The sequence below is a fragment of the Hippopotamus amphibius genome, chromosome 13 (genome assembly GCF_030028045.1).
Source record: "Hippopotamus amphibius kiboko isolate mHipAmp2 chromosome 13, mHipAmp2.hap2, whole genome shotgun sequence".
Lineage (NCBI taxonomy): Eukaryota > Metazoa > Chordata > Mammalia > Artiodactyla > Hippopotamidae > Hippopotamus > Hippopotamus amphibius.
This window is the reverse complement of record NC_080198.1, coordinates 40,826,845-40,841,480: the sequence shown is the minus strand read 5'-3', so window position 1 is coordinate 40,841,480 and position 14,636 is coordinate 40,826,845. Positions and strand designations below refer to the sequence as shown.

Genomic DNA, 14,636 nt, shown 5'->3' with positions numbered 1-14,636 from the left:
GGTTATTAATTTGCAATTTTCTTGTGGCGTCTCTGGCTTTGTTATCACAGTAACATTGGTTTCATAGAATAAGTTAGAAAATATTCCCTCCTCTTCTATTTTTAGAAAGAGTTTGAGAAGGACTGATGTTAATTTTTCTTTAAATGTTTGGTAGAAATTACCAGTGAAGCCACTTGGTCCTGGATGTTTCCTGTTGGGAGGTTTTGTTTTGTTTTGTTTTGTTTTCCCGGAAGACAGCTTGGTAATTTCTTTTTTTTTTTTTAGTATTTATTAATTTATTTATTTGGGGGGGGGGTACACCAAGTTCAATCATCTGTTTTTATACACATATCCCCATGTTCCCTCCCTCCCTCAACTCCCCCCCCACCCTCCCTAGAGTCCCCCCCCACCCTCCCCGTCCCAGTCCTCTAAGGCATCTTCCATCCTCGAGTTGGACTCCCTTTGTTATACAACAATTTCCCACTGGCTATCTATTTAACAGTTGGTACTATATATATGTCTGTGCTACTCTCTCGCTTTGTCTCAGCTTCCCCTTCACCCCCCACCCTCCCCCAAACCTCGAGTTCTCCAGTCCATTCTCTGCATCTGCGTCCTTGTTCTTGTCACTGAGTTCATCAGTACCATTTTTAGATTCCGTATATGTGAGTTAGCATACAATATTTGTCTTTCTCTTTCTGACTGACTTCACTCTGTATGACAGACTCTAGGTCTATCCACCTCATTACATATAGCTCCATCTCATTCCTTTTTATAGCTGAGTAATATTCCATTGTATATATATGCCACATCTTCTTTATGTTGGGAGGTTTTTGATTTCTGATTCAGTCTCTTTATTTTTTAATAGATCTTTTCAGATTTTCTATTTCTTCTTGAGTCAGTCTTGGGTAATTTATGTGTTTCTAGAAATTTTTCCATTTTATCTAGGTTATTTAATTTATTGGCGGGCATTGCTCATAGTGTTCTCTTATACTCTTTTTATTTCTGCAAAGTTGGTAGTAATAAACACTTTCATCTGATTTTAGTTATTTCTATCTTTTTTTCTTTTTTGGGTGGGGAGGGCTGCATTGGGTCTTCATTGCTGCACACAGGCTTTCTCTAGTTGTGGTGAGCGGGGGCTACTCTCCATGTGGTGCATGGGTTTCTCAGTGTGTGGTGGCTTCTCTTGTTGCAGAGCACGGGTTCTAGGGCACGTGGGCTTCAGTAATTGTGGCATGCAGGCTCAGTAGTTGTGGCATGCAGGCTCTAGCGTGTGTGGGCTTCAGTAGTTGCAGCATGTGGGCTCAGCAGTTGTGGCACACGGGCTTAGTTGCTCCGCAGCATGCGGGATCCTCCCTGCCCAGGGATGGAACCCATGCCCCCTATATTGGCAGGCGATTCTTAACCACTGTGCCACCAGGGAAGTCCCATATCTTTTCTTTCTTAATCCGTGTTTCCAGAGGTTTGTCAACTTTGTTGATCTTTTCAAAGAACTAACCTTTGCTTTCAGCATGCTATAGATATACAGATATATAGATATGTATATATCTCCAACTAGCCACACTTGATCGGGGTCTCTCTCACTATCTTCCATCACCCACTGCCCACCCAGCAACCCAGGATGAGGTCTCAGTTATGTCCTCCAATCAGAATCTGCCACATCCAGCTTTGTGGGTTTCTTCTCATGCCACCTGTGCCTGCAAAGAGCATATCTGGGTTTCTTGCAGTTTGGTACAACATCATGCCCTTCCCTGGGACACCTCAGAAGCCACACTTAAATAGTAGATGATGTCAGAGGTGGGAGAGTAGTAGCTATAGCCCCTAATGCCATGTATGAAACCCCATCTTGTAGGTACTCATCCTACCCTCCTCCTACTCACCACGCCTCGGGAGGGAGGGCAGGTAATGGTGATGAGAGTGAATTCTAGCTTCTCACTCCCTAGAACCAGCCCCCAACCCACTGTTGTTATGTTCTGGGAGGTAACTAAAAATGCATTCTAGGTACTCTGTTCTGACCCATCCCCAGCCAAGGCTTCCTCCCCAGAGTAGGCCACTTCTGGGGCATCTAAACTAAGATCTGTATTCTTGCCCTGTCACTGGGTTCATCAGCACCATTTTTTTTTTAGATTCCATATATATGAGTTAGCATACTGTATTTGTTTAAATACAGCTGACTCACTTCGTTGTAAAGCAAAAACTGGCACAACAGTATAAAGCAATTACATTTCAATAAAGAGCTTAAAAAAAAAGTTTCACAACATATGTACCAAAAAAAAAAAAAAAAAACCTAAAACTAAGATCTGATTCTAGCCAAAGAGTAGTCTAAAGCATCTGGGCTATAGAAGAACACAACTTTATCTCTCTACTACACGGTTCAAGTGACATCACCTTAAGTCACTTGAGGGGGCTTCACAGGAAGTGAATGTATTAAAGATCCTGATTCCATATCTACTTCCCCAAAGTTTATTAGGCCTGAAGGTATGGAAACATCCAATCTGCTACCTTTACACTCTGAATTTAATAAACACTTAAATTACCATTTTTGATGACATTTTTATTTCTATTTTTCATCACATATTCTAGTCTGTTCCTGGTTCACTTGGAGATGGTAGTGAACTTGGAGAACAAAGAAGAAATTCATGTCTCATCTCTGTTACTTGACACTTTTCCTTTCCAAAAATCTTGTGTAGTTTCTGGGCTTTCCTGCTGTGACTATATGCTCTGTTGTGTTGCTTTGTCACTTGGAACAAAAACAGTGGAAACAGTTTGCACAATCTGTATTATGAAGACATGACCAGAACATGTAGGAACATATAACTGTGCTTCTTCTATGGTTATTAGCCCAGATCACTGTTTTTAACCAAAACTGAAGACGTAAAATCCTAGAACTCACTAATCTATTTTAGTAGGTCACAGGAAGCAGGCAAACCATAGAAACCACAATCAACCAAAAGCATCAATGTTGAAAAAACTAGCAAGAGTTTATTTTCTAAAGGTGTCAACTGAACAAATTCAACCGACGATGTCAAGAGGGCATCCTCAAAGTTCCCTCAGGCTGTTGATAAACTTCTCCCTGCCCTGGCAGCCATTCTCTCCGGCCATGCTTTCCCCCATGTTTTCATTTGGTTAAGTAATGGCATCCATGGAGGGGCAGAGAGGTTCTTGGAACAAATCTAACTTTCAGCTTCAATGGTCTAACCCCGAACTCAGCTGCTGACCTTCAGAGTATGAATAAACAAGAATCTTGAACTTCACATGGCCAGTGTCAGTCTGCTTCTTCCCTCTTCATTCAGGAAGCATGAACAATTTTTATTTCATTAGTTTACAGAAGAATTGAGCACCTCCTCATCCCTGGCCCAGGTCACCTTGAGATGGCTACAGCCATGTCTTCTATGTGACCCTGCTTGATCAGCAGTCAAACTAGAGATAGGACACTGGTGACGTGTTTTCCCCAAAGTCTGCTCAAAAGGTCATACTCCTCTGCTAGACTGAGAATTTCAGAAATGATGAACCCAGTGCCAACAGGTAGATATGGGGTTCTCAAGCTCAAGGAAAAGCATCTTTCCTAATTCTTTCCAAGTGCATAAACAATTCTAAGATGTACTTCCTTCGGTTCCCAATTTTCTGACTGTGTACATGGACCATGTGAAAACAAAGTGACAAGAAAAAAAAATGTTTGATTCGATAGCTGTGTGGGTATTTGCCATTCTCCTCCAGATCCACTCTGAGCCCTGGGAAGCTGACGTCTATGGGCTACATCACCTAGCCTCCCTGCTGCTCCCTCTTCTCTTTGGGTTCAATCACCAGGAAGCACTGGCAGGAGATCACAGTGGGAGCAGGAGGGTACTTTCTGATCCTGCTCTCCTGCCCGGCTAAACTTCTATTAGAACCTTCAACCCTACAGCTCTCAACAGAGCTCAGGTGATACTGTTTATTCTTTTGACTCTTAACAGCTCCCACTTTTGCTAGCATCTCTGGGCACCTCAACACCCCTGTTGGTTCTTTTAACCCTGACAACCCCTCTGTACACATTCTCATCCTCATCAGGTCTTCGAAATCTCAGCTGAGTGTGTCATCTGTTTCCTGCACTAGAGATTTGAATCCTGGCTCTACCACTACCTACACCTGTGCATCTCTCTGTTCATAAAATTACAGAGCTGGAATCAATGATGTCTTGTATGTGGAGAGGAATGTAGAGTGGTCCTAATCAGCAACAGCAAAATTTCTGGGTCTTGACCTTCCCCATCCCAGACTGACTCAAAAGAACTAGCAACGAGATGCTGGAATCAGGAGATTCCATAAGCGGAAGTGGACCCAGTATCACTGGGGTGAGTATTACCCATTTTATTATTGAAACCTCAGAAAGACCTTTCTGATCCCTGCCCAGAGGCCACATTAGGAGATAACTGGGGAACTTTCCCTGTTTCTGTTTAAGCAAGGAATTGCTTCCAAGGAACAACCTGAGGCCTTTTTGCTTAGCAGGAAAAACAGGTCTTATGCAGGATACATGGTTACAACTTACTGAAATCTAGAAAGGACACCTTAACTTCCCAGAATGTTTTATTGTAATTTGCTACTATTTATTGAGAGCCTACTACACACCAGGCACTGTACTAGCTGCTTTACATTTATTTAAACCTCAGAGACCCCAGAAGCCTTATTATTTCTATTTCATAGCTGGGGAAATCAAAGCCAAGCCTACAGAATGAGATCCTTCTTTCTATATGGCCTATCCTGGAAGATGTCCCATGTGCATTTGGGAAGAACATGTATTCTGTTGTTTGGCAGAGTTGTGTACATACAATACCTGTTAAATGTGGTTGGTTTATTGTGTTGTTCAAGTCCTCTATTTTCTTACTTCTACATGGTTGTTTTATCCATTACTGAGAGTGGGGTACTGAAGTCTCCAATGATTATTGCACAACTGTCTTCAGTTCTGTCAGTTTTTGCTTCATATATTTTGATGATCTGTCATTAGGTGTAAATGTTTATAATCATTATATCTTCTTGCTGTATGAACCTTTTATTAATATATAGTATCCTTCATTATCTCTTGAAAACTTTTTGAACTTAATGTCTATGTTATCTGATATTAGCATAGTCACCTATGCTCTCTTTGGTTAATATTTGCATGGGATATCCTTCACTGTCAATCTTTTTGTGTCTTTGGATCTAAAGTCTCTTACTGACAGTGTATAGTTAGATCATCTTTTTGTTTTGCTTTATTTTGTTAATTCATTCTATCATTCTCTACCTTTTGATTGGAGGGTTTAATCCACTTACATTTCAAGTAATTACTAATAAGGAAGGACTTCATCCTGTCACTTAGCTATTTGTTTTCTTTGTGTCTTACAGCTTTTTTGTCCTTCATTTCCTGCATTACTATCTTTGTGTTTTGTTGATATTTTTTGCAGTGGAATGTTTATATTGCTTTTTATTTTCCTTTATATCTGTTCTATAGCTATTTTCCTTGTGGTTACAATGAGGGTCACATTTACCATCCCAAAGTTACAACATTCTAATTTAAACTTATACAGCTTAACATCAATAACATACAAAAACTCCTTTATCTGGGAATGTCTTAATTTCTCCCTCACTCTTGAAGGATAGTTTTGCCAGTTATAGGAAAAACAGGTTGGCAACTTTTTTTTCTTTTAGCACTTTGAACGCATGGGTCCACTGCTTTCTGGCCATTTAAATTTCTGATGAGAAATCTGCTTATTATCTTATTGAGAATCCCTTTGTATGTGATAATTTGCTTCTCTCCTGCTGCTTTCAAGATCCTCTCTGTGTCTTCATCTTTTGAAAGTTTGGTGTGGGTCTCTTTGAATTTATCTTACTTGGAGTTTACTGAGCTTCTTGGAAGTTTATATTCACATCTTTCTTCAAATCTGTTTTCAGACATTATTTCTTCAAATATTCAAATATTCTCTCTGCCCCTTTCTCTCTCTCTTTTCTCCTAGGACTCACAACAAGTCCCTTAAGCTCTGCTCATTTTTCTTCAATCTTTTCTTTCTGTTCCTCAGACTCAACATCTTCCATTGTTCTATTTTCAAGTCGTTCATTCTCTCTCCCGCCTGCTCAAATCTACCTTTGGATCCCTTTAGTGCATCTTGCATTTCAGTTATTGTATTTTTCAGTTCCAGAATTTCTTATTGGCTTCTTTTCAGGTTTTCTATCTCTTTATTGATATTTGCATTTTGATCATACATGGCTTTCTTGATTTTCTCCACATCTCATTTTTTTATCTAATAAACCTGCCATCACATCTTTCTCAGAAATAGTTTCTACTGATCTATTTTTTCCCTTTGAAGGAACCATACTTTTCTATTTCTTTATATGCCTTGTGATTTTTTTGTTGTCAAAACTGGACATTTGAATCTAATAACACAGTAATTCTGGAAATCAGATTCTCCTCCTTCTCCAGGGTTTTCTGTTTTGTAGAATTTTTTTTTGTTTATTTTTGTTTTGATCACTAAAATCTCTCTCTGCCAAGGAACAGCCTGAAGTATGAACTTAAGATCTTCAAAGGAGGTCTTTTCTGAGCTTGTGTTTTTCCCTGGGTATGTGTGGTCACTGTCTAATTTTCCCTGGAAATGCAGTTGCTTTTGAAGTTCCCAGTCTTTAATGTGTGGCTCCCAAAAAGGGAAAAAGAGAAAAATGAAAGGGAGAAAAACAAAGTGCATTGCCTCTTTAAATCCCCTGAAAGTCTCTTCAGCCAGAGGGGGTGGGGCTTGCAACAATGGGGGGAAATGCAGCAACAATGGCTGCCCTTCTCTTTGTCTGCACTTCTAAGATCAGAAGTAGTCATCAGCGATCAGAGCACAGATCCCTGGTATGTGGAGGACAGGGTTCAATTTGTGCCCACCCTGGCTCCTGCAAGCTATGTGCAAGCTGCTCCAGGAACATGCACAGCTGCTGGCCAAGATGCCTGGGGTGGGGGATGCGTGGCTGTTACTGTGCTAAGAGCTGAAACTGGCCAAAGTTAACTGCAACTGGTCACCCATGCCTTCCCCTGAAAGTTTCAGACCCTCAATAGACTCCAGAATTCCAAAATAATTAGAGAGATTCTGCCAGTGGAACTGTTGTCTAGGTGAGGAGAGAGATTCCTGGTACTTCCTTCTCCACCATCTTCCCAGAATCTCAATGCTGTTTTCTTTTAGCAAAACTTCTCTCTGAGGAGTGGAACCTAAAACAGCTGAGGACATCTCTGACACAAGAGACCACTTCGCATTCCCTCTTCATTAAAAAGCTCTACCTAAATAAAATTTCTAACCAAGTCCCAAATCCTTGGTGCCACTGAAATCAGTGTATATAGTCACACAAAACCTAATTATATTTCGTCCACCATCACCAACAGCCCCCGTTAGCATTTATCCTCTGGGAAATGAAATTCTGATGTGCTCGTTTCATGCAAATTATTACTGGCAGAAGAGAGTGGAAGATTTCCAGATATAGAGACCCACAAGATAAAGGAGCCCAGAGCCGTTAGACCCAAGAGCAGACACAGGGTGTGCCTAATTTACCCTCAAGGTTGCATAAGCAGGATTTCAAAATTTATTCTACTCTAGAGACTTCAACCTAGTATACAATGTTCCTGGCTGGAAAAGAAGAACTATATCATTCTTTTTTTTCAAATCTTTACCATTACTTGCCCTTGTATCTCCGCCTTCTCTTTCTGCAGGAAACTTTATTTCCTACTTCTGCACACCAAGTTTCTACCTCCAGATCTCTTTGGTTCAGTTGCTGAGGAGCCTGACACACCAGTGCCACTTGGAAGAAGCCATCTACCAGTAAGTTGGGGGTGCTTTTTCCATCACGTTATGAATCAAAGGCTTGAAGCATCTCAATGCTACAGATGCAGGGACTGGGAGCACCCTGGGGGTATGCACAGCCCAGGACCGTGGGAGATGATCAAGACAGGAGAAAGGGGTGGAGGGTGACATCTGTACCAGGAATGTTAGAGAGACCCCAGCGGCAGTGAGGAAGCGCAAAGCACAGTGAGACCCCCCTGAGGGCTCAGGTGGTAGGACAGAGTGGGCTAAAAGAAAGTAGGACAATCAGGTTTCTCAACCACTGCTCCTCTCACTCTGCCCCTCCCAGCCCTCAAGGACTGTGAAGAGCTGGAGCTTTCTACCTCGAATTTTCCCCTCTCCAGTCCATATATGTGATAGTCCAGGCCCTGCACCAAAACGTACCTCTTGCCTCAATTCAGAGACGGAAGAAAAGGATTCGTTTTTCTGAGAGGCAGTTTTTAATCAATTCTGGATAATGTGTCTTGACACTTGAAAGTGAAACATAAACCGGTGCCCTTCAGCCCCTTGCTACGTGTCTGCCGTGGAAGGAGCTAGGTGTACTGAGGTGACACGGGAATAGGTAATAAAAAGAAGAAGGTGGCTGGCACTTGAGAGGCCAGGGCAGGTGAACAGCAAAGCATAGAAAACACACAGTGGAAGTGGTGTGGAGCATTCCACCCCCAATCTGAATCACCAGTGTGAGGGTCTGGGCTGTATATTTCTGATTGACAGGCTTCCTGTGTGATACTGAAAGCCAGCATTTCAGAATCACTGACCCAGTCCACACCTTGCTTACAGATGCAGAGACTCACTACAGAACAGCCCAGAGGGCTTGCTGCAGCTAAGAGGTTGTGTGCAAGGATCCCCAATATTTTAGTCTTTATAAGATCTCCCACTGGATTACCTGGGCGTCTAGTCCACAGGGCAGCCCCTTGTTTCTCAGAAGCGTGTAGCCTGCTAGTTCTCTGTTATTCACTTTTTCAGTTGATATTTATTTAGCAGCTTCTATGTGCTAGGCTGGGTTCTAGGGCACCAAGATAGCTCATTGCAAAACAAATTTCTCTGCCCACATGGAGCTTATTTTCTGGCAGAAATGTCTGTGTGTGTGCGCACGTGTGTGCGCTTGTGTATGTATGGGTGGGACACACTTGTATGGGCAAGTGTGTGGATTTTAAGGCTAAATGCCAAAGAAGTTCTGTTCAAGGCAGGGAAGAATAACAAGGAAATCTGTTACTTGTTTTTCTACATTCATCTGTGCTCTCAGAGCCTGAAGATAAAAACCCCTGAGGGCCTTTGAAATTGAATAGCCCAAGGTTCAAATTCCAGCTCAGCCATTACTTGCTTTGTGAGTTTGGGAAAAATCATTTAATCCATCCATGCCTCTATTTCTTCACTTGTAAAATGTATATACTTATCTCACGAAACTGCTATAAGGATTAAATTAATTAATGTACGTAAAGTATTTAGCATAACACTCGGAGCTTAAGGAACACTCAGTTAATTACTATTCTTTAGGTGGATACGTTTTTTTCCCCAAATTTGATCAGAAGTATTATTTAGTTGCTGCTGATTTAAAGAATCTAGTTCAGGGCTGTGAAATTCAAAATCTGTGAAATGTATCAATCAGAAGAGAAGCTGAAGAATAAGGTACGTACACAGATAAAAACGAATTCACAGTCTCTGACAGGAAAAAAATGAATATTCTTGAGCACCAATTCTAATGATGTTAGTTATCACACTTATTACGAGTTTTGTGTATTTTTTCAATGAACATTTATTGGTGCCTCTTTTAGCCAGGTGCTATCACAAGAGCTGAAGACAGAAACATGACCTAGGCCTTCTCTCAAGGAGCACAGAAAGTGTAGAAGATAATGTGCTTATTTACAAGCACGCACAGTGTTATGAGATAAGAATGATTTGACAGAGGAGGTGGGCTGGGCTTCACGGAGAAGGGGAGTTTAAGTGGGATGTATTTCAGGATGAATAGGAGCTTACTAGCTACTTTAGGCAGAGGAGCAAGCATATGCAAAAATCACTAAAGCCTGAAGGAAATGATGAGTCTGGGGGAAATGGGAAAAAGATGACTATGGCTGGAGCACAGGATCTGGGATTTGAGAAGTTATTAGAGTTGAGGCTGAGAAGAAGTGAGCTTTAGAAAAGCCATGATGAGTAGTCTGGGCATTGCCTTTGAGGCGCCACTACATACAAATTGTGAGGCTACTCCAGTTTTAAACTGAGAAGTGCAAGATCCAGTTTCAGCCTCAGAGAAGACGACTGAAAGGGAGCATGTCTAAGAATAAGGCATGAACAAATGAAAGAACTCAGCAAAGCCAGAAGTGAGAAGCACAGGAGGCAAGAGAGTGGCAGTTGAAAGAGGTGCAGAGGGGATGACTCTGAGAGGTGTTTATGAGGTAGAATTCGTATAACTTAGTAATAATAATACAGAGCATTTCTCTGTATCAGATGCTGCACTGTCTTTGTTTCCACAGCAACTCAGCACAGTTATTATTTTACACATAAAGAAACTGACTGAAGAAGTAATTAGCCTGAAATTACACAACTTGTAGTTTGGAAGCAGGATTCAAATCCAGGTCTGTCTGGCTCCAAAGGCCTGGCTCCTAATCTACTGAAGAGGAGAGGACCCACAACAATGTCAAATCTTACTTCTTAAGTAATGGAGTAAATGACAATAGCCAATATAAGGAATCCACAAGTTGAAGGAACTTTCCAGAGGTGTTCAGTTTGGGGTGGGTTGAATTCAAGGTACCTCTATGATACCCACTTCACTCTCTGCTGTATCTCCAGTGCCTAAAATAGGGTATGGTTCCTAGCAGGTACTCAATAAATTTTGGTTCAGTGAATAAATCCATGGGGAGATATGAAGTAGGCAATGGAAAATTCAACTCTGAGGTGAGACTGGAAGGCAGAGCTTTGGGAAGCATTTAGCCTACAGGAAACTTAGAACCTTGAGATTAGACAACACAATTCAGGAAGAACTCTGGAGCAAGGGTAAAGAGGTAAATGGTAAAGAAGTGGGAGCCAAGGATGGTGCCTGGGGACTCTTACAGTGTGGGCAGGGGGAGGAAACACCAACAAAGAAAATGGAAAAGAAGCGGTGAGCCACTTTTCCTCCTGGAAGCCAAGAGTATTTTTTGTTTTTTAACTTTTTTGGGGGGGGGGGGGCATTCCCCCCCCCCCAAAAAAATGGCTTGAGGGATCTTAGTTCCCTGACCAAGGATCAAAACCACACCCTCAGCAGTGAAAGCACAGAGTCCTAACCACTGGACCACCGGGGAATTTCCAAGCCCAAAGTTTTAAATGGAAGAAGTCAGCAGAAGGATCAAATGCCTGATGAAGACAAAACTAAAAGCCAGGGGTGTTTAAAAACTGGGTTGTCAGTGCAACCCCAGCAAGAGAAATTTTGACAGGATGATGAGGGCAAAAAGTTGAAAGAGATCAGAACACCTTGGGTGGCAAGTTACAGAAAATGCAACTCATAATGGCTCATTGTGAGCGTTCCCAAGAAGCCCCCCTTGTGGAGCCCCCTTATATACTATCATCCACGAAAGGGTCACAGGCCTTGTGCCACTGCAGAGGAGGGAGAGAAAGCAAGTGTCCAACGTGGTCAGCCTTATGATGAGAGCCAGGCTCTCTGGGAAGGCCAAGGGTGTTGGGAAATGGCTGTGGGGAGATGACTGGTGTCTGCAACCAGGAATAAGGAGAAGTGATGAACTAGCACACATGCTTTCAAGGAGATGGCTGCAAAGCAAAGACAAAGCCTGGGACATTGCTTACGTGGAACAGGGACCTTGGTAAGGTTGGGGATTGCAGCCATTGTATTGTATGTCATTATCTTGTCCTCCATTTACAGGACAGAGGAAGATGGATGACAACGATACATTTTCCCAGTTCAGCCACAATGTGCTTTCTACATCGCAGTCTCTGTTTGCAATGAGTACCAAGGGGGATGAGGAAGAACCCACCACCAGTTATGACTATGATTACAGTGAGCCCTGCCAAAAGACCACCGTGGGACAAATCGAAGCCCGGCTCCTGCCCCCACTCTACTCACTGGTGTTCATCTTTGGTTTTGTGGGCAACTTGCTGGTCGTCCTCATCCTGATCAACTGCAAAAAGCTGAAGAGCATGACTGACATCTACCTGCTCAACCTGGCCATCTCTGACCTGCTGTTCCTCCTCACCATCCCGTTCTGGGCTCACTACGCTGCAGACCAGTGGGTCTTTGGGAACCTGATGTGTAAATTTTTCACAGGGCTGTATCACATTGGTTATTTTGGTGGAATCTTCTTCATCATCCTCTTGACAATCGACAGGTACCTGGCTATCGTCCATGCTGTGTTTGCTTTGAAAGCCAGGACAGTCACCTTTGGGGTGGTGACAAGTGGGGTCACCTGGGTGGTGGCTGTGTTTGCCTCTCTCCCAGGAATCATCTTTATCAAATCCCAAGAAGAACATTCTGGTTATGCCTGCGCCCCTTATTTCCCACTAGGATGGAAGAATTTCCATACAATAATGAGGAGCATCTTGGGCCTGGTGCTGCCACTGCTTGTCATGATCGTGTGCTACTCGGGAATCCTAAAAACCCTGCTTCGGTGCCGAAATGAGAAGAAGAAGCACAAGGCCGTGAGGCTCATCTTCGTGATCATGATTGTCTACTTTCTCTTCTGGGCTCCCTACAACGTCGTCCTTCTCCTGAGCACCTTCCAGGTATTCTTTGGCCTGAGTAACTGTAAGAACAGCAGTCAGCTAGACCAAGCCATGCAGGTGACCGAGACCCTGGGGCTGACGCACTGCTGCATCAACCCCATCATCTACGCCTTCGTCGGGGAGAAGTTCAGAAGGTATCTCTCTGTGTTTTTCCGAAAGCACATTGCTAAACACCTCTGCAAACAATGCCCAGTTTTCTACGGGGAGACAGGAGATCGAGTGAGTTCAACGTACACTCCTTCCACTGGGGAGCAGGAAGTCTCAGCGGCTCTGTAGAGGAGTAGCAGTTCCCTCGTTATTTTCAAAGGGAGACAGCAATCTATATATGATAATAAGCCGCGAGGGTTTGTTGAAGAATAGAGGACTCTAAGTCTCTAAAGCAAGTACCCAGGAACCTCAGGATTGTGTGAACCAAGACAGTCTTATACATGTGCTTAGGGAATATTCCAGAACAACTGTGGGCAGAGACTTGGACTCTCCAACGAGCTTATCACAGTTCCTGAAAAACGTCACTTTGCCTTGTGCTTTTGCTCTTTCCATCTTCACCACTTCACCCACTCTCTGATTCGATCAATCTCTTTAATCAGCTGGAGGTGGGAAAGAGAACCAGGCACACGTGAATGGAATGAGGGAGAGTGGGGTCAGGACCAAGGGGACGGAGGAGGAGGTGTGAACAAGGCTGAGCCTGGACGAGGGGGTTCGCTCACCCAGCCAGGCAGCAGCACGGGCCCTTAGCACCATCTCCTACTGTATTTAACTCTGGAGGCTTCCCCGGCTCATGGAGAGCTTAGGAGCTGTAAGAACTTCCTGGGAGCTTCGGTTGGGTCTGTGATCCCCTTCTGCTAAGTGCATGACACATTTCTGCTTTATTACAGTTTAGCTGTAACAACCACGCACCCTACATTTGAGATTTATTCAGTACCTTGCCTCATGTGCTTCTTAGGCTTCATCCTCCTATACAAAAATTTACTGAAGTGTTTGTTTATAAAATACACATAATCTTTAATGAGATGAAAAAATAAAAGCCCTTGTTTGGAAAGAGAAAGGAGAGGGTTGGAGGTAGTGACTATGAGAAAGGTGTGGGCACTAGTGAGTTCCTCCATCAGGAGTGGAGGGGCAAGCTCGCAACTGGATGTGCAGGAATGTTTCCAGAACCAGCTAAGAGCAGATGCCAGGAAGCACACATCAGAACGCCTGATAGGCCTCGTGTCTCTGGATCTGACAGTGTTTGTTTCCTTGTGGCTCTTCCTGCTTTCCTGCTGCTGCTGCCCACCTGTCCCCCCGCAACCTTTATCACATAACTCTGCCTAGAGGATTGCCCTACCCCAAAAGCCAGTCTGTAGCGGTACAGGAGAGTAGCTGTGGGGAGAATGTGAAGGAAATTGTGCAACAAGAACCTCCTGTTGGGCCCAGGAGAGGGAAGACAATCAGTGAGGATACTGGAGTGTGTGCTCAGAGCAGAGAAGGAGCCTGTCTTGGAAATCAAACAACGGCCTGTGACCTCAGGGTCTATTACCAGGCAGGGCAGGCCTAGATGAGCAAGACTCTAGATAGGGTGGAAAAAAAAATCTTCCAAATTACCTTCTAGCACCTCATTTTTGCATACAGGCAAAAAGTTCAGAGATATACGTACACACACAAATATATATATATATATATTTTAATGTAAAGTAAAAATTAGAGCTGAAAACTGCAACTTGCAATTGTGGTAAAGAATCATTTTAAGAGTTACTATTATGCCAAGCCTAAAAATACTATATTAGTCACAGAGACAATTTTGGTGTTGGTGGAGCATATGGTACATTTGGGAGACCACTGGTTCAACATAAATAAACGCTGATTAGGGAGTTGGACGTCTCTGATCTGTGGATCTATTAGCTTATGGTGATGGAGCATCTAAACAATCTCAGTCATATCACAGCATGCACTCCACAACTGTCATCTCAACTGTGTCTTTATTCTCTCTGACTTGCTACCAAAAATCTTTTTTGCCTCATTGGGAAGTCTAGGAAGTTGTGAATTTAATCCTACCTGAAAGATTCATGTTTTGCCGGTGTCCTTATTGATGTTCAGATGGTCCCCTCTTTGGCCAGTGGGAACTCCTAATTCACGCTGACTCCTAATCAAAGCTTTTAA

General features: G+C 43.0%; 1 protein-coding gene across 1 annotated transcript; it reads left to right on the top strand.

Annotated features, from left to right (window-relative positions):
- Nucleotides 1-7,447: 7,447 nt before the first annotated feature.
- Nucleotides 7,448-13,511, top strand: LOC130834925 (C-C chemokine receptor type 2-like). Its single transcript, XM_057706003.1, has 2 exons — nt 7,448-7,769; nt 11,644-13,511. The coding sequence occupies exon 2, from the start codon at nt 11,655-11,657 to the stop codon at nt 12,774-12,776; it is 1,122 nt and encodes a 373-aa protein (XP_057561986.1). The 5' UTR covers nt 7,448-7,769; nt 11,644-11,654; the 3' UTR covers nt 12,777-13,511.
- The last annotated feature ends 1,125 nt before the right edge of the window (nt 13,512-14,636 follow it).